This window comes from Dreissena polymorpha, chromosome 3 (genome assembly GCF_020536995.1).
Source record: "Dreissena polymorpha isolate Duluth1 chromosome 3, UMN_Dpol_1.0, whole genome shotgun sequence".
Classification (NCBI taxonomy): Eukaryota; Metazoa; Mollusca; class Bivalvia; order Myida; family Dreissenidae; genus Dreissena; species Dreissena polymorpha.
Window position 1 is genome coordinate 97,142,720 of NC_068357.1, and position 21,593 is coordinate 97,164,312.

General features: G+C 37.0%; 1 protein-coding gene across 1 annotated transcript in view; it reads right to left on the reverse strand.

The window, feature by feature from the left end:
* The window catches only part of LOC127872429 (uncharacterized), a 47,608-nt gene extending 27,558 nt beyond the window's left edge, over window positions 1–20,050 (reverse strand). Inside the window, exons 1-7 of the mRNA XM_052415760.1 lie at window positions 20,039–20,050; window positions 19,079–19,224; window positions 18,801–18,885; window positions 15,895–15,910; window positions 15,254–15,343; window positions 14,257–14,298; window positions 659–763 (exon numbers count right to left, since the gene is read on the reverse strand). Of these exons, the coding sequence (XP_052271720.1) occupies window positions 659–763; window positions 14,257–14,298; window positions 15,254–15,343; window positions 15,895–15,910; window positions 18,801–18,885; window positions 19,079–19,224; window positions 20,039–20,050 (496 nt within the window). The remainder of the gene's footprint in view (window positions 1–658; window positions 764–14,256; window positions 14,299–15,253; window positions 15,344–15,894; window positions 15,911–18,800; window positions 18,886–19,078; window positions 19,225–20,038) is intronic.
* Between the last annotated feature and the right edge of the window lie 1,543 nt (window positions 20,051–21,593).

The window sequence follows — 21,593 nt, forward strand, 5'->3', positions numbered from 1 at the left end:
GTAAAAATCTTTGGCCTAAAGCATACATGGCTTTAAAATGAGCATATAAAAGATTTTTGATGATTTTAATGTAAGATCACATTATCATATAAATATATTTTTACCCACAGTGCCACCAGTGAAAAAAATTGTTTCAAATGTCCATAAACATGACCATATGACCTTAGGCTGAAATTAACAATTTCTTTAAATGTCACTGAATTATTTTTATGCAAGCACTTACTTTGCTTTCAACACTAAAATTACAGCTTGTCATTATATTCTGAACAGACACAAACAATAATTCACTCACAATTCATCTACAAATCATACATATTTGTTTTTATAACTTTAATACTTGAATTAATTTATGCTTGGAATATTAACAACAATAATAAAGGGCAATAACTTTGTAAATTATACTGAAAACACTTATGGTCCATGTACTTTTCTCAACCATCCATTATTATGTGAAGAACAATTCTATACAAACCATCCTTGGAGGGTTATGTTCCACAACACTGAACAGAAATTAACCATTCATAAACAATGCAAAGGGCAAAGTAATGGTGGTGTTTCTTGACATTTACCCTCAAATCTATACATCATCATAATGACTCCCTTCAAAGGCTTTACAAGTAATGCATGCTTTAACAGCTAATTTATCAAATCAACTTACCTTGAGTGACCATTGAGATCAGCCAAATTATTAACCGAACAAACAGCACCACATAATGAAATGATGGCAGGACCTTTACCGCCTTCTCTGCGTGTAGGTCATCTCCTTGAAATAAAAATTAGAGCTATTGAAATGTAGTGTACACTTTTTATTTTATATTACATGAATGAAAGTTACTAAAATCATTTTAAACAAGAGATTGCCAAGCAATATGGTCCCCTACTGGTGAAATTTTTTATATACATTTGTTGCCATAGAATTCTTCATGTAGGAACAAATGAAATGACGTGCATAATCTCCATATTGCCATCTATCCATGTTTCAAGTTTCATGAAAAAATATTTAGAACTTTTAAAGTTATCGCAGGATCCAGAAAAGTGTGACTGACTGACTGAGACTGACTGAGACTGACTGACTGACAGACAGACAGACAGACAGACAGACAGACAGACAGACAGACAGACAGACAGACAGACAGAGCGCAAACCATAAGTTCCCTCCAGTTTCACTGGTAGGGGACAAAAAGAATCTCATTAGACCAACATACAGACTCCATATTGGAGCTGGATAACAAATTTCACAAGTGAACAATCAACCAATGATCGCCTTCTTTGATAACTGACATTTGGACGTCTAGAATTACACACTTTGATTTTGGAGTCTTAACGACTCAGTACCTCTTATTCACGCAAGAAGTGAATCATATCGATGCTCATTTGTCCCAACAGCTATATGTGAGTGGAATGCCCTTACGCCTGACTTGCAACAATCTCCCACGTTAGCCTCTTTTAAAGCTTCTCTTAGCAGGAACCAAACAAAGTCGTCTGAATTATTCAACAATGGTTCAAGAGTTGGTCAAATCCTACACGCCTTGAATGCAGTTCCCTAAATAATGACCTATTCCAAAGATCACTAGTAGACAGTCCTCTTTGCTTATGTGGAGAAATTGAAAATGCAAACCATTTCCTTCTACATTGTCATCACCACCAACATCTCCGAAACAATCTGTTTGGAGATATCCCATGCCCTCTTACAACAAACAACCTACTCTTGGGATGCGAATACCTCAACCCTGAGCAAAACAAAACAATAATTCTCAGGGTTCAACGATATTTAGTGTTGTCGATTTTGGGGTCTTATTGGTGAAACATTTAGCTGTTTTGGACAACCTTAGTGGCTTTTCATCAAATAAACGGTGTTTAATTATAGATGGGCGCTTCTTGCTGGCAACCACAACTACACATTGGTTGAACTTTCATGCTGTTATTCAATACACCTGTTAATCACCGTTGGATACCTTATCTTTTATTAAATATATTTAGGACCAAACAAAAACATTTTCAAGCACCTGTGACCAATTTCTTAAACAAGATCAATGTCAAAGTAAAAGTTGGATGATATTGTTGGAGTAGCATTTGTCATAAGCACCAACAGTGTAAGTATTAATGAGTGAAGGTGATATTGTTTAAAGAAAAGTGAAAAATCAACTTAAAATGTCAAATAAAGATGGCCTTTTTTATTCCAAGTGTAAATTTGGTCAAGCTTTGAGGTGAAGAGATGTGTAATGATACTGTGTGGTGGAATGTGTTAATATCCAAGTCTTAGAATTGCTTCAATTGGCTTCAATTGGTTTCCAATAGAAAAGTATGAAAAATAGCCCTTTTCGAACCACACTATTAAAGTGCATTATTTTATGAGATGACATTCTGAAAAAAGGCCAGACAGGCAAATAACTAGACTAAAACTCTTTGGAGTGGGTGAGCTAGACACAGAAATTTGCTACCAGAAATGTTACTTGTGTTTAAAGGTCACTATTTCTGTGTTTCAGTTTCAGTGACCTTGATTAGTCAGTATCGATTTTTTTGGACACAAGGCTTTATTGTGGAAATCCAGAAAAAGGATGGGATCGACTACCCTGCAAATATGCTTCCAGAAATTGTTGCTGGTTTGCAGTGTCACTTAAGAAGCATCTGCAATAGTTAAATCTGAAACTGCAAGTAGGAAATCTAATGTCTTTGATCATGAGAATTAGCAAATAGAATACATATCAAACTTTGGCAATGAATAACAAGAAGGCCAAGATGGCCCTAGTTCGCTCACCTGAGAGTAGTCGGTTCATTTAATCTTTACCAAACGTCAAACTTGACCTAGATTTTGTCCAGACAAACATCATGGTCAAGTTTCATCATTATTGAACCAAAACTCTGGCGTATGGAGTGTTTTTGTTTTTGTAAGATTTTACCTGGTGACCTATATTTTGAGTTGACCCCCTTACCAAACATCATACTTTGCTTACAAAAATAAATATCTTGACCAAGATTCATAAAATCTGAAACAAAATTGTGACCTCTAGAGTGTTTACAAGGATTTTGTATAATATAATGAAAATTTGGACAATCTAAGGGCAATAATTATGGCATTAATTATGTGATTTTGCTCATTATCAAACTTGACTGAGATCTTTCAGTAACTTTCATAAAGAATGCTGGAGAAGTGTGATTGCTAGAGTGTTTACAAACCAAATGTGGACGAACAGACGGCGGACAAAGACCAATTCAAAAACCTCACCTGAGCAATCAGGTGAGCTAAAAAGTGTGTTTCACAGATCTGAGCCATTTTCCAACTTGTCCAAGAAATCAATAAAACCAATGTATTGACAAAATTTCACGATGATTAGGCAAAAAAATGAGACTTCTATAGTGTTCGATCACAAGGCTGCTCTCTAGTCACATAAGGAAAACTGCCCCCCCCCTGGCGGCCATGTTTTTTTGACCAATCGGGACCATTTGCGAACTCATCTGAGATATATGTAAAACCAATCATTTCACCAAGTTTCATGATGATTGGACAAAAAGTTCGACTTCTAGAGTGTTCACAAGCTTTTTTTTACTATATAAATATAAAAAAACTGCCCCCTACCCCCCGGCAGTCATGTTATTCAACTAACCGGAACCATTTTTTAACTCATCTATCGTATCAAGGAAACAAATGTTCTGACAAAATTTCATGAAAATTGGGCCAAAAATGTGACTTCTAGTGTTCCCATGTTTTCACTATATACATATAAAGAAAAATGCCCCGCCCACTGGTGGCCGTTTTTCGACAATCTAGACCATTTTCGAACTCGTCCGAGATATAAAAAACCCCAATGTTTTGTCCAACTTTCATGATGATTGGGCAAAAATTGTTGTGACTTCTAGTGTGTTTACAAGGTTTCTCTATAGCCAAATAAGGAAAACTGCCCCGCCCACTGGCGGCCATGATTTTCAACGGAACAGAACCACTTTTGAACTCAACCAACATATCATTAAGACAAACATTTTGACAAAGTAACATGAAGACTGGGCATGAAATGTGACTTCTACAGTGCTTACAAGGTTTTTCTTTTTTTTTGACCTGGTGACCTAGTTTTTGACCCAGCATGGCCCAGTTTCCAACTCCATCGAGATATCATTGGGACAAATCCTCTGACCAAGTTTCATGAAGATCGGACAAAAAATGTGGCCTCTAGAGTGTTTACAAGGTATCTCTATAGACAAATAAGGAAAACTGCTCCGCCCACTGGCGGCCATGTTTTTCAACAGACCAGAACCACTTTTGAACTCAACCAAAATATCATTAAGACAAACATTTTGACAAAGTTACATGAAGATTGGGCATGAAATGTGTTTACAAGGTTTTTCTTTTTTTGACCTAGTTTTTGATCCGGCATGACCCAGTTTCGAACTCAACCGAGATATCATTGGGACAAAGCTTCTGACCAAGTTTCATGAAGATCGGAAAAGAAATGTGCCCTCTAGAAAACACACTGTATTACTATGAAAAGATTAATAGTCAAAGGGGAGTAACTACTGTAAACTTAAATGCAATATTTAGAAGAGTTGTCTCGCATGTTACAGGACCTTAATTCATTATTGTTTACAAGCCTTTTTATTATATAAATATAAGGAAAACTGCCCGTCCCCCTGGCAACCATGTTTTTCAACGAACCAGAACCTTTTTCGAACTCAACTCTCATATCAAGGAAACAATGTTCTGACCAAATTTCATGAAAATTGGGCTAAAAATGTGACTTCTAGTGTTCACATGTTTTCACTAGTATCTAAATATAGAGAAAAATGCCCCGCCCACTGGCGGCCATGTTTTTTCACCGATCTGGACCATTTTCAAACTCGTCCGAGAAATCAATAAAACCAATGTTTTGACCAATTTTCATGATGATTGGGCAAAAATTGTGACTTCTAGAGTGTTTACAAGGTTTCTCTATAGCCAAATAAGGAAAACTGCCCCGCCCACTGGCGGCCATGTTTTTCAACAGACCAGAACAGCTTTTGAACTCAACCAACATATCATTAAGACAAACATTTTGACAAAGTTACATGAAGATTGGGCATGAAATGTGACTTCTACAGTGTTTTTTCCTTTTTTTGCTTCTGACCAAGTTTCATGAAGATAGGACAATAAATGTGGCTTTTAGAGTGTTTACGAACAAATGTGGACGGACGGATTGACGGACAGACGACGGACAAAGACCGGTCACAAAAGCTCACCTGAGCAATCATGTGAGCTAAAAAATCTACCAAACCAAGAGGGCCATGATGACCCTTAAATGCTTACCTGGGAACCAAGTTTTGAAGCCTTGTGATAAAATTAACCTGATTAAAACATGGACTTTATATTGTCAAGATAAACATTCTTATCATGTTTTATTAAGGTTGAGTCATAAATGTGGCTTCCAGAGTGGAAACAATTTTTTTTTTAAAGATTTGACCTGGTAACCTTATTCAAAATAACAGTTTCAAAATTGTGGCCTTAGAATAATGCATCTGGACATTCAAAGCCTAAAACCAAAGCTTGATTATATAGAAATTGAAGCTCAAGCATACAATGTTCTTGTATTTACAGAGACATGGCTCAACGCTTCAATCTTAAATCACGACTTAAACATACGAAACTTTTCACCACCAGTCCGTTGCGACAGAGAAAATCGATTAGGGGGCGTGGTTGTAATTTACGTCAAAGATGGTATTCAATACCATGAACGATATGACCTGAAAATAAAATATCTAGAGGCAGTATGGCTAGAACTATCTATAAACAAACGTAAACTTTTGATAGGTGGAATATACAGCCCTCCAAATTCCAATAACAGTCACTGGGATCTTCTCGAACAAAATATTGATCAAGCTTTTACTGCATCATATGATAACGTGCTAGTAACTGGTGACTTCAACATCAATATAAAAGGCAATGAATCTAATAAAATGAGTTGACTTATCCAATCATATAACGCAAAACAGCTAATCTCATCCGATACTGACTACACTGAAAATTCCAGCTCACTTATCGATCTGATATTTGTGAAAAATACATCGCACATAATCGCCAGCTTTGTAGCAGACCCAATTATTCCTGGACTTATACGGTTCCATTGTCCTGATGTTGCTATCCTTAAATTTGATAAACCATATCCTACCTTGTTCAAACGTCGCATTTGGATTTACGATAAGGGTAACTACACTGCATTTAGAGAACAAGAAACTGTCGGAGACGGGTGATGCTCCCCAAAGGTTTTTTATTTGTCACAATGTTGCACTATATATTCAGATAAAAGGAAACGTCTTGAGGGGCATAACTTAATACAAAATAATACGATGGATGATTTAGCAACTTAAAAATTTCAAAGGGCCATAACTCTCTAAATAAATCATAACCAGAACCCACTAATAACATGCGCATCTCCTCAAGGTAGTTAAGCTTCTCATAAAGCTTAATTGTATTCCAGTCAGTAGTTGGGGAGAAATAGCCCGGACAAGAATTGAACTATATGTACAGTTAATAGAAAATTTCAAAGGGCCATAACTCTGTGAAAAATCATCCGACCATAACTGGCTGATAATATGCACATCTCCTGTTGGTAGTGAAGCTTCCCATAAAGTTTCATTGAATTCCCGCTATAAGTTGCTGAGAAATAGCTCGGACAAGAATTGCACTGTATGTACAATGGAAAATTTCCATGGGCCATAACTCTGTGAAAAATCATCCGACGAGAACCGGCTGATAATATGCACATCTCCTCTTGGTAATGAAGCTTCCCATAAAGTTTCATTGAATTCCCGTAATAAATTGCTGAGATATAGCTCGGACAAGAATTGCACTATATGTACAATGGCAAATTCCAAAGGGCCATAACTCCTTGAAAAATCATCCGACGAGAATCGGCTGTTAATATGCACATCTCCTCTTGGTAGTGAAGCTTCCCAAAAAGTTTCATTGAATTCCGGTCATTAGTTGCTGAGAAATAGCCCGGACATGAATTGCACTATATGTACACTTAATAAAAAAAATTAAAAGGGCCATAACTCTGTGAAAAATCATCTGACCAGAACCCCCTGATAATATGCACATCTCCTCTTGGTAGTGAAGCTTCCCATAAAGTTTCATTGAATTCCGGTCATTAGTTGCTGAGAAATAGCCCCGACAAGAATTGCACTTAATGTACAGTTAATGGAAAATTTCAAAGTGCCATAACTCTGTGAAAAATCATCCGACCAGAACCCGCTGATAATATGCACATCTCCTCTTGATAGTGAAGCTTCCCATAAAGTTTCATTGAATTCTGGTCATTAGTTGCTGAGAAACGGACAAAAATTGTGCACAGACGGACGGACACACTAACGGAGGGACGAACGGACAGACGAAGCGGCGACTATATGCTCCCCCCAAAATTTTTTGGGGAGCATAAAAATTAAAGCTAGTAGATTGGCCAGATGTAATCGCTAGTAATAACTGTAAGAATGTTGCTGACATAATATCTGAAACTATTATTAAAGCTGCCGCTGAAACAATACCAAACAAAATTGCAACTATCCGACTAACAGAAATACCATGGCTTAATAATAATATCTGTAAACTCATTAGAAAACGAAACAGACTCCATAATAAAGCCAAGACATTAAACACGGCCACAGCTTGGGCTATCTTCAGACAATTCAGAAATCAGGTAACAAAGGCAATACAAAAGTCTAAATTTGATCACACACAAAAACTGATAACACAAATAAAAACAAACAACTTAACTTCAAAATCATGGTTCAAATTAGCGAAACAATTAATACAGCAAAATAACAAATCAACAAGGGCTGTTTGTAAAACATGCATGCCCCCAATATGGGCTGTCAGTTGTAGTGGCAGCCATTGTGTGAATACGTTTTTTGTCACTGTGACCTTGACCTTTGACATAATGTAAGTTATCATCCGGAAACCATTGTACTATTTCGAATCACTGTGACCTTGACCTTTGACCTAGTGACCTGAAAATCAATAGGAGTCATGTGCAAGTCATGATCAATGTACCTATGAAGTTTCATGATCCTAGGCGTAAGCATTCTTGAGTTATCATCCGGAAACCATTTTACTATTTCGAGTCACTGTGACCTTGACCTTGTGACCTAACAAGAGCTGTCAGAGGACAGCGCGCTCGACTATTCGAGTGCTTGACAGTATAACGAAAGCCATCATGGGGAAATTGTTCATATTCAATAATTAATTAAACGATCTTTCAAAAATAAAAAAAGGAAAAAATAAAAATAAAAAAAATAAACTGGGGGGGGGGGGGGGGTGGGGGGATAGGGGGGAGTGAGAGGGGGTATAATGTGGGGTGTGGTAATTTATTAGATGTTTAAAAAATAAAAAATAAAAATTTGGGGGGTGGGGGGGTAGGGGGGAGTGAGAGGGGGGTATAATGTATAATGTGGGGTGTGGTAATTTATTAGATGTTTTAAAAAAAAAAATTGGGGGGGGGGGTGGGGTGTGGGGTGCGAGGGGGGTGGGGGGTGGTATAATGTGGGGTGTGGTAATTTATTAGATGATGTTTAAAAAAAAAATTGGGGGGGGGGATGAGGTTGGGGGGGGGGAAGGGGCAAAATATAAAAGCAATATGTCAAGGGACAATGAAAAAAATAACAAATGATCTCACACTGACATGAACAAATATCCTCTATTTATTAAACATGAAATTTAAACTTATTGCATTTGTTTCCCCTGTATATAAGAAACATATAATAGTGTATTACCTCCCCTGTCCTGCTTATATTTATATTAATCAACAAAATTAAACATTAACACAATATTTAATATACAAAATATACAAAAAAATCTCATATTCTGATAATATTTTTACTGATCCACTTTGTTTTACTCAAATAATGATGTTTCATTGGACTGATAATTATATATTTAGGATTACAGACCAGTTGCTTCAGTTATATTGTTCAGAGTTCGCCACGTATGCGTTCTTGAGTTATCATCCAAAAACCATTTTACCATTTCGAGTCACCGTGACCTTGACCTTTGACCTAGTGACCTCAAAATTAATAGGGGTCATCTGCGAATCATGATCAATGTTCCTATTAAGTTTCATGATCCTAGGCCCAAGCGTTCTTGAGTTATCATCCGGAAACAACCTGGTGGATGTGCAAAGCAATATACCCCCTCTTCTTCCAATGGGGGCATAAATATAATACCTACACTCATTCATAATAATATTGAAGCCTCTTCTGACGTAGCTAAGTGTGAACTTCTAAATGATTTCTTCTACTTATCATCATTTGCTGATGACACAAATCATCCCCTACCATCTACACAAAATAGCTAACCATAGCCTTTCAAATATTTTTATATTGCCTCAGGACATCATTGATGCAATTCATCCCATGGATCCATCCAAAGCTAGTGGACCTGATCTACTAAGCCCAAGACTCCTACGATAAGGCTGTAACGAACTTGCCCAACCGCTTTCAAACTATTTCAATAATCTTTTAAACGCATCCATATTTCCACAAACTATCGACCAATATCTCTTCTCAGCTGCGTTGGCAAACTTATGGAACGTTGTGTACACAAACATTTTAACAATTTCTTACCTCCAATAAACTTCCGACTTCTTATCAATCCGGTTTTATCAAAGGTGACTTCACTACAAACCAACTTACTTATATCTACAATGACATCTGCAAAGCTATGGACACTGGCAAGGAAGTATGAGCAGTCTTTTGCGACATTTCCAAAGCATATTACAGAGTTTGGCACCGTGGACTACTTTTAAAGCTTTCATCGTTGGGCATCAAACACGAACTTCTAAACTGGTTCAAATCCTATCTCTTACACCGCAAACAACGCGTCCTCTATGCGAACTCTGCTTCCTCATGGTCAAACATTTCAGCTGGTGTTCCCCAAGGTTCGATTCTCGGGCCCCTGCTTTTTCTTGTGTATATGAATGATATTATTGATGATATTAACTCAGAAATACGGTTATTTGCTGATGATACAAGTCTGTAAATAATTGTCGAGCGCCCACATTAGCCGCACAAAATCTTAACAATGATCTAGAGTCCATTCATGCTTGGTCCATGTCCTGGCTTGTCTCATTTAATCCCGCTTAAACCGAATCAATTATATTTTCCAGAAAACGAAACAAACCCACACATCCAACACTCTATTTTGACAATGTACCAATAACGACAGTTGAACAACATAAACACCTTGGCTTTTCTTTGTCAAACGACGCCCGATGGGCAGCACATATATCTGCAGCTATAAACAAAGCCTGGCAACGTATCGGCATTATGAGGTCTCTGACATAAATACTGTCCAGGTCCATCCTCGAAACAAGAGCACGGGCTTGCGGGTGCAGACTCCTCATCTATTTTCTTTTTAAAGGTGAAGGGACTCTCATTTTCAATCACAAAGGAGGGAGGGGTGGAGTGAAGAGGGGTGTATAGTGTGGGGGCATGGACATTTATTTAAAAATGCAAAAAAAAATAAAATCGGGGGGGGGGGGGGGGGGGGTGGGGGGGGTGGGGAGGGGATTCTTGGGTGCGATGGTTTGAACGGTATTTCAAACATATTTTATTTATTTAAAAAAAAAAAAAAATTTGGGGGGGGTGGGGGGGGGGGGGGGTGGGGTGGGGGGGGGGCTATAGTGTGAGGGTGATCTTAAAAAAAAAAAATTAGGGGGGAAGAATCTTGGGGGGGGGGGGGGGGATTGGGGGGTATTCTTGGGTGCGATGGTTGGACGGTATTTCAAACATAAAATAATAAAAATAAATATTTGTGTTTTTTAACCGTTTAAAAAAAAAATGGGGGTGGGGGGGGGGGGGGGGGGGGTGGGCATAGTATAGTGTGAGGGTGTGGTGGTCATTTGTGAGATGATCTAAAAAAAAAAAAAAAAAAAAATAGGGGGGGGGGGGGGGGGGAAATTCGGGGGAGGGGGGTAGGTGGGGGTCGGGGCGGATTCTTGGGTGCGATGGTTGGACGGTATTTCAAACATAAAATAATAAAAATAAATATTTGTGTTTTTTAACCGTTTCAAAAAAATAAAATTGGGGGGGTGGGTGGGGGGGTATAGTATAGTGTGAGGGTGTGGTGGTCATTTGTTAGATGATCTTACAAAAAAAAAAAAAAAGAAAAAAAAAAATTAGGGGGGGGGGGGGGGGGGGAATTCGGGGGGGGGGGGGGGGGGTAAAGTATAGTGTGAGGGTGTGGTGGTCATTTGTGAGATGATCTTAAAAAAAAAATATTTAGGGGGGGGATTCGGGGGTGGGGGGGGTGGGTGGGTGGGGTGGGGGGGGGGGGGTATAGTATAGTGTGAGGGTGTGGTGGTCATTTGTGAGATGATCTTAAAAAAAAAATTGGGGGGGGGGGGGGAATATGGGAGTGGGGGGGAGGGGGGGTATTCTTGGGTGCAAGGGTTGGACGGTATTTCAAACATAAAATAATAAAATAAATATTTGTGTTTTTTAACCGTTTAAAAAAAAAACAATTTGGGGGGGGTGGGGTGGGGATATAGTATAGTGTGAGGGTGTGGTGGTCATTTGTGCGATGATCTTTAAAAAAAAAAAAAATTAGGGGGGGGGGGATTTGGGTGTAGGGGGGGGGGGGGGGTGATTCAAGGGGGGGAGGTGGGAGGGCACGGGGGATGGTTTGGGTGGAGTCTATTGTGGTATGTCAGGTAAGAGTAGTTTTGTCAAAGTATCAATCAAATCTAATCTTAAATAAAGAAGTTATGGCATTTTTAGCAAAATTTAATAATTTGACCTTGATAGTCAAGGTCATTCAAAGGTCAAGGTAAAATTCAACTTGCCAGGTTAAGTAACCTCATGATAGCGATAGCATGAAAGTATTTGAAGTTTGAAAGCAATAGCCTTGATACTTTAGAAGTAAAGTGGATCGAAACACAAAATTTAACCATATATTCAAAGTTACTAAGTCAAAAAAGGGCCATAATTCCATAAAAATGACAACCAGAGTTATGCAACTTGTCCTTTTACTGTACCCTTATGATAGTTTGCGAGTGTTCCAAGTATGAAAGCAATATCTATGATAGTTTAGGAGTAAAGTGGACCAAAACACAAAACTTAACAAAATTTTTAATTCTTAAAGTCTCTATAACGCTCAAAATCAACAAAAATTGCGTTAAGTATTTCGTAGAATAAAGTTAACACCTTAACAATCAGTGTTCCTTATAGCAATAGCCAAAAGTTCAACGCTAGATGTGGTATGATTACACAGATTTTTGTAGATACAAAATGCTCGTTTTTATTTATTTGCGGCCACAATTATTTCCCGCGAATATATCTATTCATACGACACACGAACACCATTTTAGTGTTCATGTGTCGTATGAATAGATATGCAAAACAATAATAAAAACGAGCATTTTGTATCTACAAACATCTATTGTACCAGACCACATCAGGCATTGACATTTCGGCAATTGCAATAAGGAACACTGATTTTTAATTGGTTAAGTTTATTTCACGAACAATTGTACGAAATTTTCGTTGATTTTGAGTAGCAATGTTACTTTAATTTAAATTAATTAATAATTCCGTCCAAATGCCAGTCAGAGTTACATAACTTTGCCTGCACAGTCACCTTATGATAGTTAATAACTGTTGCAAGTATGAAAGCAATAGCTTTGATACTGTAGGAATAAAGTGGACCTAAACACAAAACTTAACCAAATTTTCAATTTTCTAAGTATAAAAAGGGCACATAATTCTGTCAAAATGCCAGTCAGAGTTACATTACTTTGCCTGCACAGTCCCCTTATGATAGTTAGTAAGTGTTGCAAGTATGAAAGCAATAGCTTTGATACTTAAGGAATAAAATGGACCTAAACACAAAACTTAACCAAAATTTTCAATTTTCTAAGTATAAAAAGGGCACATAATTCTGTCAAAATGCACGCCAGAGTTATCTTACTTTGCCTGCCCAGTCCCCTCATGATAGTAAGTAAGTGTACCAAGTTTGAATGCAATAGCATTGATACTTTCTGAGAAAAGTGGACCTAAACGCAAAACTTAACCGCACGCCGACGCCAAGGTGATGACAATAGCTCATAATCTTAAAAAAAAAATAGATGAGCTAAAAATGTATGTTCATGTTATCATACCGCTGCTCGAAAATGGAGACGCAGTCTGGGGTAACTGTTCCAACGAATTAATTGCAGAATAAGAAGCTGTTCAAAATGAGGCAGCAAGAATATACACCGGCGCCACTAAATTTTGTAATATTAACTCCCTGTTAACCAATCTTAAATGGGAAACCCTTTCAAAAAGGAGGCAGAAACACAGACTCATTCTCTAATACAAAATGAAACACAGACTATGTCCAGAATACCTCTCAAATCTCATTCCACTCAACCCTCAAAACCGCCGTGACCTCAGAAATAACGACTCAGTACCTCTTATTCACGCAAGAAGTGAATCATATCGATGCTCATTTGTCCCAACAGCTATATGTGAGTGGAATGCCCTTACGCCTGACTTGCAACAATCTCCCACGTTAGCCTCTTTTAAAGCTTCTCTTAGCAGGAACCAAACAAAGTCGTCTGAATTATTCAACAATGGTTCAAGAGTTGGTCAAATCCTACACGCCTTGAATGCAGTTCCCTAAATAATGACCTATTCCAAAGATCACTAGTAGACAGTCCTCTTTGCTTATGTGGAGAAATTGAAAATGCAAACCATTTCCTTCTACATTGTCATCACCACCAACATGTCAGAAACAATCTGTTTAGAGATATCCCATGCCCTCTTACAACAAACATTCTACTCTTTGGATGCGAATACCTCAACCCTGAGCAAAACAAAACAATAATTCTCAGGGTTCAATGATATTTAGTGTTGTCCAAACGCTTTTCATAAAATAACTGGAAACAGCCCACCATATTTGATGTCGAGTGTCCTTCCTTATTGTTCCTCGTCCTCCCACTTTTTTAATTCTCTTCATGCTCTATCTTTCATACATTTAAAACACTTCACCTCGTTCACACTCAATGTTAAAACGTTTTATCAATTGCCTAAACTGGCTACATGTGCTAACATCTTAAGGACATCTATGGAAAAGAATTCGTATTAGTTTTCAGTAACTTGTTTTCTAATCCATTATTGTATGAATGTATTTCACATGTCATGCTCAAATTGTCATTATATTAATACATACTGTTTAAACCAAAATTGTCCTAGATATTGCCAAGATAAAGATTCTGACCAACTTTAATTATAAACTCGTCTAAACTTATAATAACTTACCACGTATCCATTTCCAAATTTCCTGCACATCATCCTTTGCATCTGCAAAATAGCATGTTTATACAAATTATTAAATTAAACCTAGGTTAATCCAAAGCTGACTACATCTTTATTTTTCATTTTTACTACATCACAAATGTTTTCCAGAATGACACATAAGAGTATTATTACCTGATGTCTTATATAAATATAAATGATAATTAATTATTTTTTGCTATTTCCTCGTAGAAAAAGAAATTTGCAATGTTTTAAACTGTTACCGGTGAATATCCAACTGTTGACAGGTCAACAGTTTGAACTGTTGCCCGCTGGAATAATGATGTCATTTCGTCGAAAAAATGACGTCATTTTACAGTTAAACAGTCAAAATTATTTTATCGATTACTGTTGTGTGTAAATAAAAATTTAGTTTGCTGTTATTTCTATGTTGGAAATTTGATCAGGTAATAAAACACTTATTTCATGGATGCTTGGTGAACAGTAAAAACTGTTTTCCCTCGGTATCAGGGCTGACATTTGGAACTGTTGCCCTTGGCCTATCAGCCTCGGGCAACAGTACCAAAGTCATCCCTGATACCTTGGGAAACAGTTTTGACTGTTCACCGCGCATCCATGAAATAAGTGTATACTCATAGCATGAACTTCTGCTGAAATCCCCTTTGACAGACATATGCAGTCTAATGTGACAATTTAATGTTTGTTTTCTGTTTGCTAAATTGCAAATTAGTCTTATCAATTTGGCATCTGTTAGGAAACCTTGTTTGTTTTTTTTAAAGAAACCTTGTATGAAAGTTGAGAATATTTGACATGAAGAGAGATGGAATTTTGCTTCACTTCACAACACTTTCTGATTATCTGTTGTCTACTATAATTTCATGAATTTGCAAAAAACCACGGAAAGAGATTGACTGAGCAGAGGAGCTCACCTTAACCCATGTTTAAATGATCTATTTATCAAAACACGTCTGCTTCCATTATGACATAAACCTTTGTTTACCTTTGCGACACAGCATGCAGCAGAGCAATGTGATGAAATTCACTGGAAGGTAGTTCAGAACTAGGAGAAACTTCAACACTCCATTCTTCACTGAAAAAATAAATATTTCTGCAATATTTTTTCTAACCATATGATCCAATATACTTTTTCTGAAAGATGGGAGCATTTATAAATCTGATCCTTACCGTTTTCATAAGGAAAGCTCTCTTTAAGTTATTTTATAACAATTAATTTTTTTGAAAGACAAATAGCTTTTAAGTTATGTGTAAGAAATAAATAAACAATCAATTGAAATATTCTTTTTTGTTTCCTCGGTTATGCAGATTCTGTATTTAACAGGGACTAGTATTCATAGAACATGTATTTAAGAAACTGGTTTCACTCACAAACTAAATTACAAAGTGTGAATATAACTTGTGTTAAGTTTCTTACCAGCAATTGTCTTTTTAGATAAAAAGTGTATTATCGCCCCACCTGTGATGTCCTTCACAATTAAGACACCTGAGATAAAAACAAGAATATCTTTGAAACTGATGCTCCTTGATAATGTGTTTTGTCAATGAACAGGTTTATTAAAGGCAAAGGAGTAAGAAAGTGAGCACTTGCCAGGTGCGTTAAATTATTTTTTTAAAGCCACTCACTTTGCAGGGCTACTTGCTGAAAAAAATGGCTTGCCTTTGCTTACTTTGTTGTTGCCTCTAACAACTCTTTGGTTTTTCAAAAGTGAAGAGTGACTATAAATCTGTTTTGACATTTAGTGGGAACATGAACACTGTCATAAATAATGTTAATATTAACCAGGTATGAACAAACAAATTCATGATATTGTTTTGAATAGTATGACTGCAAAATCCTGGTTTCTTAAAACAACGGCTAGGATGTACATACATAAATTAGAAGATTTCTGATTTTTGCCAAAAAATAATGAGATTTGCATTTGTTAGTCGCTAATTGCTTACAAGATGTGTCTGTAATATATCGAGTAGAGACTAGAGTAGAATGTGGGCCTTGTTTGTCACATGCAAATTACACTGTAACTCCAATATAAAGCGCTCCGTTATAGCGCTGAATCCAATAAGGCGGAGGGTGCTTGGATCCCATTTTTTCTCCAACCTTCCATTTTATTTCTGATTCAAATCCGTATAATGCAACTTCATGTATTTTCAGACAATTCAAAGATGGCGGCAATCACAGTTATGTTGATTGCTTTATTCAACCGTCCGTTAAACCGATTATAATCGCCTCGAGGTTAAATAACACCGACAGCTAATTGTTGTTAATCTGTTGTGTAATGTCAATAAAGGTGTGAAAAACTCGCGTGTCAGTGTTTATTACATGTATTCCACATTAGAGCGGTTCAGTGCGATAATTTCCATAAGTTAAGTGCAAGCGGGAAAGTTTTACAATTAAAGTAATTCAAAACGATTGAAACATTCTTACTTTGATATGGTTGCAGTTTGACTATATTAAATGAGCGGCTGTGAAATATACTGCCCACTGTATAAAACAACTTTTTCTGTCATTTCATTATCATTCTAGTATCATGTCATTTAATCTTTCAGTTCGTGTATAAGAAATTAAATAATGCAGACGATTTATTTACATGCGAACGCAGTGTACCGTTAATTGTTAACAGGGTTTCACTTTCATTTTCGCGCGGTTTCAGAAAGTCCCCGGGAAACACGTTTTTTGCATGCGTATGACGCAAAAAAACAATTTTTTGTACATGAATCGTATTGCATTCAATCTAAATTTAAAGTCGCTCGTCCAATGAAAGCTCTGCCCCATAATGCACTGTACTTTTAACACTTCTGAAAACGGCATATATGCGTACGGTTGTGTTTACGAATTTCTTAAACATATATCGTCATTTATGTTCAAGATTATTATTTTTTAAGTGATGTTGCAATTTTATTGGATTATCGGATAAATGTGCATATAAGAAAAGCGGTATGTATACTGTTATCGATACGATTCGGCTTATATGCATGTATTTGCGTCAACACAGCATGGCAATAAACATGACCTATATTATAGGCTATTCTATACCTGTTTTTTTATAGCGCCCTGCAGTAAATGAGCTCAAAACTTATAACGCGGATCCGTTATAACGCTGTTTCGCAGCTTGGACCCCATTGACCGCGCTATATTGGAGTTACAGTGTACCAGTCTTTTTTTATGACTTAAGGTAGCGCACTTCTAATGGGCACATATCCAAATATAATCTAATTAATTATTTTCTTAATCAGCATCATTTCACTGAACTACATGCAAATTTGTAGGTAGGCTTTCCATGCTTTTTTAAAAAATATACCGATTTTTTCAAAACCACCCCCACGCTCGGCTTTTGTCCAGTTTATTTTCACCCCTGGGGTATATAAAAGTTCCATAATTCATTCAAATTTCCAAATATTGGCATGCATTTGGTGTGTACAGATGCTGTAAAGGTGTTTAAAGTTTAAACAAGATGAAAAAAGTATTCTTTTACAGATATTTATTTTTTACAAATTTTTATCTATGGAAGATCGCCATGAAATGTAAGTGATTTCAGCCAAGTAAAAATTGGGTCGGTTAAAAACAAAGTGTCATAAAATTCAAAATAGTATCATTTAAGTCATATTTTAAACTTAGTTTTTATAGAAACACTATATACAGCAAAAAAACCAAGAAATAGACAGATTTACCGTTTACTTTTTGAAATAAAAATAAAAATGCAACATGCATGGTTCGTATTTTCAACAGTAAATCCCCCAATTTCGCCATAACGTTGTTTTAATTTTAATAATTGAAGAATGTGCATAAAAATTGCAACATATTTAACAATACATATAGCTTATATGCCATATTAAATCAAATTACGTTAGAAAATAAATAAAACGCGTCGCAAAAAAGTATACGTCGTCGGCAGGATTCGAACCTGCACAGGAATATCCCAAAAGATTTCTAGTCTATCGCCTTAACCACTTGGCTACGGCACCTAATAGTAGGCTCTCCAACCTTCGAAGAAATCGCGGGAAATCATTAGAGGTGCGCTACCTTAACATCCTTATATGAATTATGTGTTATTTTGTATAATTCTCTTAAAAACTCTCTAAATCAGGTGTTAATCACATGTTGTAATTTATTGTCTTTGATTCGTATCAAGTTGGCAGATAAAAATAAAATACATAGTGAGCATGAATAGGGGTTAACAATTAACACTTATGCTTCCTAATATTTGTAAATGAAGTTTAAGCAACAATACAGCTTTATTGCATTAACTTTCTACAAAAAATGTCATTTTTAGCTCAATTATTGTAATGCAATCTCAGTAGTGATTTGATTGTAAAACAGAGTTTGTTTATAACTAATGATGATAATATCAATATGGTAACCATTGTTTCGCCTGTTTCCGGCTCCAATTTTGTAAGCATTAGGACCAGGACCACGTTCATAGGCCGTCACAAGGATCAACACCCAAACTTCCAAAAGAGTTGGACAATAGCTCCACAGCATCCAGCAGCTGCTCAACCACCTGGGTTTATTTGTAGACAGTCGTGCCACTGACCACATCTGGAGTGGGTGCCTTAAACCCACCTCGATTCTTCTTGCTCATCCTCTTGGGGATCCATTGGAGCCGCTGCGCAAGTGGACTGAACATGGCTATATATTTTCATCCTATGGTGCATTGCATCCACCATCGATGTGGGTAACTGCAGGCTTACATGCTTGTCGACATCCTTGTCAAGCAAACCCTAAAAAAACTTCGCCGTTGCCTGCTCAGCGGCATATGTGTAGGGCATATCACGAAACGCAGTGGTTGACAGCGTTAGCGACCGATCTGACCGATCGTCTAGGGACTCGCCTACTTCCTGATGGGCAACATGGAACCCCTCCACAGTGACGGGTAGCTCCCTGGCGCCAAAGTGCTCCTGCAGCCGCTGAATAAGCTCATCGTAAGGTACCGTCCCTATCCATTCAGTGAGCAATGCCTAAAAGTCAACCGCCTTTGCAACCTGTAAGGCACCAGCCCAGACAGTCAGCCTATCACTTCAAACCAGCCATTAATCTTGGCGTACCGCTCAAGTTTTGCTTTAAATTAGGGATGGCAAAACTATTTGAATAATCGAATAGAATATTCGATTGAATCGTCAGTATTCCAATGGCAGAGTTGGCATTCGAGTATTGGCAAGTTTCCTATTTCAATCGATTTTATGCTTTTTAATTAATTACCCACAAGTTGCTTACTAATTACAACAACAATTACAACTAATTGCCAACCGAAATTCAAAGGGATAAACATGTTTGATAAGACGCTTGTCGTGTCAAACTGATAAGGTGCTCTTATTAGCATCAATTGTGCAGTCGCAATATACACACCCAAAGAAAGGGCGTCAACTTGTTTGTCAATTTGCTGCCAATTAGGGCCTTAAAATGACTTGCAAACAATAGTAAAAATGATGTGATCACAGTTTGAACAGTCATTAAATGTTTTAAGTAGTCCAAGTTGACAAATGATATAAATGTGGGTTTGAACAAAAAATATGCAGTCGTCACTAAAATTATTTGCAATGAATTTTGCATTACCCTTTGAAATGATACTTTTTATACACACAGACATGTTATCACTATTATTAAATTTATGGAAAATTCAAATGTAAATGATAACTATTCTATGACTTGTTTTTATCCTTTTATTTGTGTCCCATTTGAGTGTCGGTCATATATTCAGTTCACAACGATAAGATTACTCTATAGCAAAGATAACAAAAGCAACAACCTTCTAAGTAATCGGCAAATGGTTACCCGGGTGTACATTGTCCAGGGTAATCATGGAACTTAGGTTGGAAATCCATGGTATAACATGGAATTCCATGGAAATCCCTGGAATTTGAAACAGTTTCCAGGGTTTTCCAGGGTTTTGTTCTAGAAATGTCCATGAAACGTGGACTTTTTTTCCAAGCATTTTCCAGCCTTGGATGGAAAAGCATGGAAAAGGAATGGAAAACGCTGGATTTAGGCTGGATAACCATGGAAAATATTTCCAGATAGCATGGAAAGTGGAACATAGAATTTTTTAAGCATGGAAAAGACTCTAACATTTTCAGCTGACCCTGGAAAAAACTTAGACTTTATAAGAGGAGAAAATAACTTATAAAAATGCAACACATTTTATTCAAATTAAATCAGAGTTCAACAATTTACACAACATATGAATAAAACATAAAACAATGTGCATAGTTTGGGCAGAAATAGTAGTAGTTATAGTAGAAGTAGTAGTAGTAGAAGTAGTAATGCTGGTGCTGGCAGTAGAATATGTTGTAGGAGTAGAAGTAAAAGTGGTTGTTGTATAAGTTGTACAAGCAGTTAAACTACTGATAATTATACTATTGGTGCAAATTTAAGTGACAGTAGCAGTAGTAGCAGTTATTATTGTGTTGTTGTTTTAGCATTTACAGGAATAGTAGCAATAATGGTAGCAATAGTAGTATAAATAATAATAACAATACTAGTAGCAGCAGTAGTAGTAGTAGTTAAGGAAGTAGCATTAGCAGCAGCAGCAGTAGTAGAAGTAGTAGTAAAAGTAGTAGTAGTAGAAGTAGCAGCAGCAGCAGTAGTAGCAGTAGCAGCATCAGCAGCATCAGTAGCAGTAGTAGTAGCAGTAGTAGTAGCAGTAGTAGTTGAAGTACTAGTAGTAGTAGTAGTAGTAGTAGTAGTAGTAGTAGTAGTAGTGGTAGAAGTAGTAGTAGTTACAGCAGCAGCAGCAGTAGTAGTAGTAGTCGCTGCAGCAGGAGTTGTAGTAGTAGCAGCAGCAGCAGTAGCAGTAGTAGCAGCAGCAGAAGCAGCAGGAGTAGTAGCAGCAGCAGCAGTAGCAGCAGCAGTAGCAGTAGTAGTAGTAGTAGTAGTTGAAGCAGTAGTAGTAGTTGAAGCAGTAGTAGTAGTAGTAGTAGCAGTAGTAGCAGCAGTAGTAGTAGTAGTAGTAGTAGTAGTAGTAGTAGTAGTAGTAGTAGTAGAAGTAGTAGTAGTAGTAGTAGTAGTAGTAGAAGTAGCAGAAGTAGTAGTAGTAGTAGTAGTAGTTGTAGTAGTAGTTGTTGTTGTTGTTGTTGTGGCTGTTGTAATAGTAGTAGTAGTTTTGCAGAAGTAGTAGTAGTAGTAGTAGTACTAGTAGTAGAAGTAATAGTAGTAACTTTCAAAGCAATGTCTACAAGTTTAAATTCCTTAACCCTGTTCAAGGTGTATACACACTCAATATTTAACTACAGTCCAGGTTTGCAATTAACAAACTATCTGACAAGCCTGTGTGTGAGTCAGATATGTCTGCGGCTAATCTATTGGTTATAAAATATCACAGCCTTTTCTG